The 9,466-nt window shown below is 41.7% G+C and overlaps 1 protein-coding gene and 1 pseudogene across 2 annotated transcripts in view; one reads left to right on the forward strand and one right to left on the reverse strand.

Annotated features, from left to right (window-relative positions):
• The window catches only part of RRAS2 (RAS related 2), a 145,512-nt gene extending 142,336 nt beyond the window's left edge, over positions 1-3,176 (forward strand). Inside the window, exon 7 of one of the 2 annotated variants that reach the window (XM_074954961.1) lies at positions 1,270-3,176. In XM_074954961.1, the coding sequence (XP_074811062.1) occupies positions 1,270-1,357 (88 nt within the window). In that variant the 3' untranslated portion in view covers positions 1,358-3,176. The remainder of the gene's footprint in view (positions 1-1,269) is intronic. The other variant, XM_074954960.1, reaches the window with a different exon arrangement.
• A 4,092-nt stretch (positions 3,177-7,268) lies between these two features.
• On the reverse strand, positions 7,269-7,807 carry LOC141989985 (triosephosphate isomerase pseudogene; annotated as a pseudogene).
• Between the last annotated feature and the right edge of the window lie 1,659 nt (positions 7,808-9,466).

The following is a 9,466-nucleotide window of genomic DNA, read 5'->3' on the forward strand; positions in this document are numbered from 1 at the left end:
TGGGTGAAACTGGAAAAATAAATATTCACGATAGAAATACTGCTTTGGCACTTCAGAAAGTGCCTACCTGTTCTACCTAAAATCCCATTGCATAGCCAAAGGGTGTTAACTTCTTTCCCTGCGGACATACTCTTCTTGTCTTATTAGTCATGAGGGTGGTACAGTTTTGGTTTTGAGGCAAAGCCCCATCAGAGTAGTATCTTGCTGTAGTTATCCAGGTAGCATAAACACCATTTTTAAAAATCTGGTTTATAGGGTGGTCATAGGCCAGAGACAAGTAATATATTTTTCAAGAGCTATCACAGATTATCCTTTCCTTTTTGGCAGAAAAGAGTAAAATTATAGAGCCTTCATTCATCCTCTACCATCAGGATTTTCCTCTCTATTCCTTAAATTATAATTCAAATTTGATTTCAATTTTAAATAGACATCTTTGTTTTCAAGTACCATTTCACTGCTCCAAAGAGGGTGAGTTATGTCATCATTTGGATGTTGAATAACTTCAGAACTAAACTTGTTGGCTATATCAGTCAAGCTGGCTGTAAGTAACCCATTTTGAACCATTTAAATTGCATCAGAGCAACTTACTCTGTTGCACGGAATTTCCCTTTTGGTTAAAGGAAAGCCCAGGTTATTAGAAGCATTGTAAGAAGAGATAACTAAGAAGTTTGATTTTTAATACTTGTTGATGTAGCTTCTAGAACCAGGCATGAATTATGATTATGTTGATCAGCCATTATGAATAATAACATTATTGCTTATGCCCCTGGAAAGAACAGGATTTGGGGGAATCTCTGTAAGATATGGTTTGCAGAGTGACAACATCTTAAAGCTTTATCCACAAGAATTGGTTATTTAAGCTGTTAACATTGAGGTACAAATATAGGCCCATTGTCCAGTAGTTGGTTACGGGCACAACACCCATTTTTACCTCTGAGCATGCCCAAAAGGGTAGCAGTATAACCTTACCTGAAAACCTTGCTGGGTCTGACATGAACTGATATAGTAATTATGTCTAATAGTATTTACCAGCAGTATTTGTAATATCTCTGGACAGGGATTCTTATTTTATGTTTGTACAGTACCTAGCGCACAGTCTCTAGGTGCTGCGGCAGTACAAATAATCTGAAAATCCTGGAACTTGTCTAGTCAACATAGGTAATGGTGGTTAAGACTAATTTTGCCAGAGGAAGAGTATCATAAATAAACGTGCTAAAATATAGCGGATTTGAGTTAGAAATATATGAACTGAACTTGCATTTTTTTTAGAAAATTTCAAGAACAAGAGTGCCCTCCTTCACCAGAACCAACGCGGAAAGAGAAAGACAAGAAAGGCTGTCATTGTGTCATTTTCTAAGAATCCCATGAATCAAGCTATCAACTGCCAGATTAATTTTTCTTTCCACCATTTTGCATCACTTTGGGTATGTCTAGCCTTTTGTGCCATGTCCTATAAATGGCCACCAAAATAGCCTTAGTCCTAGAAGCTGGCTGAATACAGTCCTAGAAGACGACTCAGTCATCTCAGGGCAGACTTCAAAGCAAAACACTAAGGCTGCTTCTTTAAGATCAGTTTCTATTTTTTCTCCCTTTAAGAGCGTGCACCTTGTGGTGATGAAACAAAACCTTAGAGGACAAGGTGTTCAAGTGAAGCATAAAAGTTGTTTTATGTTAATTAATTTATTTTTCACTTCTGACATTTCATTAGCTACTATTAAGGAGACCTCTAATCAAAGTGTAAAGTGTATTTAATAAAAAAAGTGTATTGGCTTTTTGCCCTTCAGTTAAATTAGAGTTCAGCTAGCCTTAAGAAATCAACACTGAATTTCTTTGTCAGCAAAAATGTTTCAGCTCTTGTTTATGCTTCAGCTTTTTTTTCCAGTGGCCAAAAAGTCTACTTACTGTATTTATTTCATGGATCCAGAATAGCTACAGGATTACTACTACTACTATTATAATGTGGCCAAATACCTGGGCTCGTTCTGGACTAGCCATTTCAGTTTATTAGAAAAATTTCACATCATTGTTGGGGGGAAAAGATTCATGTCTTCCTTTGATGTATTTCTGGGTAAGGGATTCAAGAAAACTAAAATTGTAGCTGTTTTTGTTTCATGTAATATAAAAAGATGGATTTGATCTTTCCAATGTCAGATGATTAAATGTTTTTGCTATATACTTTTATACATTATTTTCTTATCAAACTAGTTAACAAGTATTTTTATATGTTTGTAAGCAACTATGCTTTCACAGCATAACTTGTGTATATGTAAAATGAATATTTAATTCTCACGGTTCACGTTTAACTGTCAAAATAATGCGGGATATGCTGAACTGTGGTAGAACTTCTCCTTACTGTTCTGTTTGTACCCAGCAATGGCCAATCATGTGCCTGCCCGACTTTCCTATAAAAAGTAAAGTTTGGCATGCTTTCAAGTAATGTTTAGTATCCCTTATAAAAGACTGACCATTATGTGAACTACATTAAACTGTAAGACTTTTAAATGACTGTTTAGTTTAACTATGGATGGTTTTTGAATTTTGAGTTCTGTGGATTGTGTTTAAACAATTCAAGAGTATGTTCCCTGATTCTGAAATACTGAGTGGTATTGCACAGTTGTCACCTTACTGAATGTGTCCAACAGTTCTATGAAGTTTGGTTATTAAGCATACCTTTTGTATAACTTGAGGTGCTAGAATTAAAGATGATCTAACCATTATCAAGAGGTAAGCACATTGCACCTTTGTTTGTCTTTTAAAAACTGAATCTCTCCTTGGGAGGAAGGGTTAACAATAGCTGGAAGGGGGATAGGACAATACAGGCAAACTTTTACATACTTTCAGCCTGAAATTTGGCCTATAATGCGAATGGACTTCAAGGATCTAAGTAGAAATGGCTTCCTGATTCAACTGACGCTGTGACCAGAGGCTGACACCAGAGGACTACAGAATGATAGTTAACAAAATAGATCACTCAAAATAAACTTCTTGTACTTGGCTATGTTTTGGCATATGCTAATTGTTGATTGCTCTGCCAATAAAAAAAAAATTCTATAACTCTGCTCTGGTAATAGAATCTTGAAGACAACTAGGTTTTGTGTAACAGCCAGGTTAATACTAGGAGTGATGCTAGGAACCGTTTATAGTAGAGGAAATTAAGTTGCAGTAGGAAGCTTAAGTTGGCTCACTGACTCTGCATACACACCATGGTTATTTTTCTGAGAAATGACTTAACATATTTTACACGATGTCTGTAAAACATTATCAGTGGGCACTTGGTCATTATTTGAGTAACATTTAGAAAATTTGAAATAAAAACTCTGTGGAATGTTTGGCAGATGTATTACATTCTCCAAGTCTAAGAAATGATGGCCTTTAGCAAAGACTGTGGGTTTTTATTTCTCAAATGGTAAAGCACTTGGGATTAGGGGAAGGCATTAAATGTAAGGTATTGCATTATGTTCATAAGCAGGCCTGCTGACAGAAATTCCAGGCCTCAGGGCCAGGGCTGTCCATGGGGGGGCAGGGCCCAGGGCAGAAGTGAAAAATTAGTCACAGGACCACGGGGGCCCCCCAAAGCATGGGGCCCAGAGTGGTCTTGTGCACCTAGGTGCCCTGCGGCCCGCGCAATTTAAAAGAGACTGGGGCTCCCTGGCCACTGCTGCTACCATGGCCGTGGTGGCAGCCAGGGTCCCCTGGGCCCTTTTAAATCACCTGGGCCCCTGGGCAATTTTGCCCCCCTACCCGACGGCAGTCCTGTTTATAAGATTCAAATTAAGTTCTCTGGAAACTTTCAACTTAGTGTGACTAAGTAGCCAGACTTGTGCACAATTTTTAAAAAGTTAAAGCTGCATGCTTCTGTTTTTAATCACTTTTTTGAGATGTGAGGTCTTCACTATTTGATAAATTAACCTCTAAAGTAAAGAGAAGATGCTCTTTCAGATCGGGCTGTTTTTAGCATGCCTGTCAAAGAGAGAGAGCATAAGAACTCTATACTATTTCTTCCACACACACAGAGCCTTCTTTTTTTGCCACAGTTGAATGGAGCCTGGTAACGTGTTCAGTCTGTTACAGCATAGTAGTTACGTTTCAACTCAGCTGTAATAAGGTGAACACTGCTGGGGCTCCCAGAATCTTCTATGGCGGCACACTGTGTACCATAGTACCTAGACAAACATTCAAGCTTCAGAATGTAAGCCATCCACTACCTACAGGGAGGAGGATGGGGAAGTGAAATCTTCCTATATGCATGTTACTGCATAATTTAGTATTGAGAAGGGTTCACATATTCCACTGAAGGAGCCAGGACTTCTGTACTTCATCTAACAGTTTAATTCATAATGGCAGTTTCTGTCCTCTTGTTCGCAAGCACAGTGCCCGACGAGCCTTTATCTGTTCATGCAAGTAATGCGGTGGCAGAGAAATGGAGCAGCTTTTGTGCTGCTGTTCAGCAAGAAAAGCAAGTTGGTTACCTGGGGCCAAAGAGGTGTGGAATCCCTGCTCATGTTGTGTATACTTATCATAGGGCAGAAGGGACTCTGCCTTAAATACACCAGTGACTGGTTCATCATCTTGCACTATCTATTTCATAATCCCCAGTGTGATACCAAGAGTTGAAATGTAAATGATTTTCAAATAGAAAGTAATTGTCTTATGAAGTGATGCATAAAGTATATCAAAAAGTCGACTGCCAGTGACCAAATTATCCAGTGATAAGTGGCCACCTCCTGGGCTTCTCCCTAGAATTCAATGTAGTTGATAATGGAATAATGCTACACTTCCCAACCTAGGGGATGGTGGGCTCAAGGAAAGGCTTTCTAAAATGGCTTGAACCCTTCCTTGTGGTTGACTTCACGAATTCAAATGTCATTAATATACAGGTATGTCATTCACAGCTGATAACCACTGTTGCCCACTTTTTCTAGCATTTGGTTGAGATCAGCACATAAATGAGGTAGAGCGTCCTGAAATTAAACTCCAGCAAGGCAGAAGTGGACAGAGAGAAACACTTCAAAAAGTTTGCTTTTTCTAGCTCGGTCCCCTCTATTCCAGGAGACGTACTCACAGATCATCAAGCCAGTCCACGATTTGGGAGTTTTGCTGGGCATCTGAATAATTTTATTCTCTCCCTCCATCCTTGTTAAACTCAAGGTCTGGTTTCTTCTTTTCAAAGCACTGAATGGCCTGTCCTTAGGATACTGCCTCTCCCTTTGGGAGCTCAACCTCTGTGAAGTCATTGCTTTTCTAGAACACTGGAATGCTGGAGCAATGGGAAGCATTGTGGAATTTTTACCACAAGGGCAAAGCTTGTCTGCATAGGGAGTGGTGCTTTTTCTGAGGCGTGCCTGAAACTGTGTGGAGCGTTGCTCTCCCACAGGAACTCATACATACCCCAAACCTCAGTATGCTGTGGTCCGAATGTGAAATGCACTTTTTACCTTGCCTTGCTTAAGAACTACAGACACCAGTTTTTGTCCTGCTAATAATCTACAGGTGTGGTGTTTTTTTCTCAGGGGTAGGGGGCGCATGGTGAAGAAACCCTGTCTGAGAAATCTTGGCCACCTTCTTTAACTTGATTCTGCAAGGTGCTCATATTATAGTATGGGGCATGATATGAAAATTTAAGTAGAACCAACTGTTATGGATTTCTGTGAACTTGCCCACACAGGAGGGAGTTGCTGTGGTGGTTTGTATTTTTTAGATCTTTCTTAAGGACTATATCCCCCACAGTGTGTTGGCAGCTGGCTGTGCTCTGGATCCTAGCTCTGCAGCAAGCTAACCTTTCTGCTCCAGACTAAAAATAACACACTGTGATGAGGGGTGGAAGAGCTGTGCAAAGGAATGGAATGGATGTTCTTTCCTCTGCCTTTTCAATCTCACTCTTGCCCCCTAAGAACAGAGCTGTACTAAGACCCTGCATGGAGCCTTGGTGGACTGGCTGTAGCCCAGATTAAGGTGTCAATTTAAAGGATAGGCCAAAAATAAATCTGTGACTGAGGAATTTTGTCAGGCTACTCCTTTTCCTTGACTGCCATTTTAACTGGGGTGGTTCCTTTTAGACTAATGGTTCTTGCTTCTGCCTTTCTGTGCTTCAGAATACTGGTTCTGCTATTCAAGGAGATTCAGTCCTTGCAGCTTGACCTTTGCTTAAAAGTTTCCCTTGGTTTCATTGCCAGTCTCCCAAGACAATGAGAGGGGCACCCTAAGCAACTACAGTAAGTGCACCCCTCCGACTATCCTCTTGAGATTAGTTGCCATAAAATGCCTGTCAGCAGCATTAAATGGTGGACATGCTGCAGGAGGGAGTATGCGCCTATGAACTGCTGCATAGCTTCCCTGGGTTAGAGGGACTGGTTTAGTCTGGATTGGATCTAAAAGGTACCCACTAATGATTAGTCTTCTGCCATCATTTTTCCACGTGGCTGCAGTCGAAGATTTATAAAGCTTTAGTCACAATTTACTATAACAAGATTCCTTCTCCCTTATGTGGAGTGATTAAAGCTTTTTAGAAATCCTGGTTTGTTTCCATGTTGAAATAAGCACATGAGGTAAACTACTGTCTGTAAAAGAGCTCTACTGCAGCAGTCGTCTGCATTTCTTACTGCTCTTTAGCAGGAATGTTGGCTGAAAAGATTCAGAAACCTGCCTTATATTCAACCTAGCCTTTACCTTAACAGGGGGAAGGTGGTGTCCCCCCCCCCCCCCCGGTGCCACGTTTATTTCTATTCACTGTTGGTTAAGGGACATGGAAAAGCTACAATGTCTCACAGGGATGTCCGCTGCCAGGCACTCTCTCCCAGCTGGTCAAACCAGAGGCTGCCTGGTGCAAGAGGCAGCCTTTCCTCCTCTCTTCTCCCCAGCCCAAGTGACCTCGTTTATTGCAGCACTGCAGAGGAAGATGGGTGGGAGGGAGGGAGAGACATGCTGTGGACTCTGATTGGTCTACCAGGCACATGGGCACAGCCAGCCAGACCCACCCACAAGCCTACCCTGAGTTTTGCCCACTTAAGAGAGTGGGAGGGCAGGCAAGAGGTGGAGACTAATAAAACAGTGTTTCTGGAAAAAGGCGCTCTGCCGATCAGAATCCATCAGGGCGACAGCAGTTAGCAAGAGGAACAGTTACAGTGAATGGGGGGAGAGGAGTCATGGGTGAGGGGGCAAGGGGTGAGCTTCCTTATAGTTTCTTTATTTCTCCTTCCTTCACCTCCATGATGGTTTTCCCTTTTGGGCTCTATGGATCGGTTCAGTGTTTTGCGTTGGTGTCCAGGAATTCAGGCTTGAGGGAGGCGCTGCCAACGAGGAAGCAGTCTGTCATGCTGGGAGGCCAGTTCCTTGCAGGTGCCACCAGTGACTGAACCTCCATAGATGATCCGAGTGGACCGAGCGACAGCTTCAGACACATGACTTTGTAGCCATCCCCATAGCTTCTCATGACCCTCTGGAGCCTGCTGGGGAGTTGCAGTTTTACCAGTTCCAATAGCCCAAACTGGCTCATAGGCAAGAACCACCTTGCTCCAGTCCTTCATGTTATCAGCAATCACTTTGGTCTGTTCAAAAACCACCTTCTCTGTGATGCCAGCTTCTCTCTCATCCAGTTTCTCTCCAATGCAGGTGATGACACCAAGACCATCAGCCAGGGCATGGGCCACCTTCTGCCCAATCAGCTCATCAGACTCCCCAAAAACATGTGTTCGCTCTGAGTGGCGCAGGATCACCCAGGTGGCTCCGCTGTCCTTTGTCATTGCTGGGCTGATCTCTCCTGTGAAAGCTCCCTTTGGCACCTTATAACATTTTTGTGCTGCAACCGCAATCTTTGCATCAAGCTTCTGAAGGGTCTAAGAGGCAATTTGATCAGTCTAAGTACCTAGATGGAGAATTTCTCATAGTAAAAGGCTCTTTACTTTAGCAGACAAAAGCATAACCAGATCCAATAGCTGGAAGCTGAAGTTAAACAAATTCAGGCTAGAAACTGGGTTCTACCTTAACCAGAAGGTATGGGCTTAATGTGGGGATTTCTGGTTAGTTCTATGCTTTGTGCTAGGTCAGAACAGGGATCATAATTGTCCTTTCTGGTGTTTAAAATCATGAGCAAGCTTTAGTATGACCTTTCATTAGGGCTCTTGCAGTGAGAATAACTAGCCAGTCGATCCTCCTGCCCCCGCCCCCCAATATTTTCAGATCAGCCAATTTTTGAAATGTGATAGACTCCAAGCAGGAACATGCTTGGGGAGTGGGTAGGTGTGAAGTGAATTCAGAAAAGGGAAGAGTTCGCAGTAAGTGGGGGGGAAAAACCTGCAAGAGATGATAAAGGGAAATAAAGTGAGAGGAAGGAGCAGCAGGATGGAGGGGAAATCCGGGCCCATTCCTATTCCCAGTATGAGTGACAGTGAGGCCCGGTCAGATTGGGGAAATGGAGGAGGGCGTGGCTATTTTAGACGGAGAAACTAAACTAAAACTGAACGAGCAGACATGGAATAGGAGCAGTGGAGTAAATTAAGGAAAGAGAGAGAACATAAAGTTCGGGAGGAACAGTAAGCAAACACAACATTTCTATTGTATAGAAAGTCTGGTGCCAGAACGTTATGATAAAATACTTTAGTGTTTGATTCAGATCTCATGGATGCAGTTGTTTGCCACTCCACAGACAGGCCTGCCCAATATGTGCAGAAGTCTCGAGGTCTTCCATATAGAGGAGAGGATGCAGCTATTCCCTTCAACAATATTCCCAGTCAGAGAGTTCACTGCAGAACTAAATGAATCTCTCCCTTTGTTAGGGGAAGGGAGCATGTTACCAGCCAGATACCTCAAAGGTGAGGGGCTAATTCCAAGCCTTAGATCATCTGGGAAGTAGGTATCTAGTAATTTTATAACCATTGATAATTGTACTAAGTACCTTACAAACAACTTACCTAATTCTCAAAACTCCTCCGGAGAAGATAATTTCAGATGAAGAAATTTAAAGCAGAGATCTTAATTTACCCAACACTTCAAAGTAAGTCAGTGGCAGAGCCGTGATAGAATGGGAATTTGTCTCCTAATCTTTTTGCATAGCTCTCTATGGGAACAAGAGAAGAAGCTTTTATCTTGCTAAAATGCAGTTACTGTCTATAAATAGAAAAATGGTCTGGTACAAAAACACTAACTTTGAATACATAAGCTTACACGGAAGTGCTCAAAATAGATTTACTTGTTTCAGTGCTGTTAAATTTTCTTGTAATACTTTTAGCAGGACGATTCCTTTATCAGACCAACTTAGTCTTGTGATTTTTCACTTAGACAATGCATGAGAACTGATTTAATTCATGTCCTAATAGTAGGTATTGTATTGCAATATCCTGAAATACTGAATATGTTTGTGACTGTTATATTGAGAACCACTGGATGTCACTGTTGCTAGGCATACAAAGATGTTTAAAGCATCTCTGAAGTAATTTGTGTTTACTTTTGTTACCCTTTATCTTGAGACCCT

Source organism: Natator depressus, chromosome 6 (genome assembly GCF_965152275.1).
Source record: "Natator depressus isolate rNatDep1 chromosome 6, rNatDep2.hap1, whole genome shotgun sequence".
NCBI lineage: Eukaryota > Metazoa > Chordata > Testudines > Cheloniidae > Natator > Natator depressus.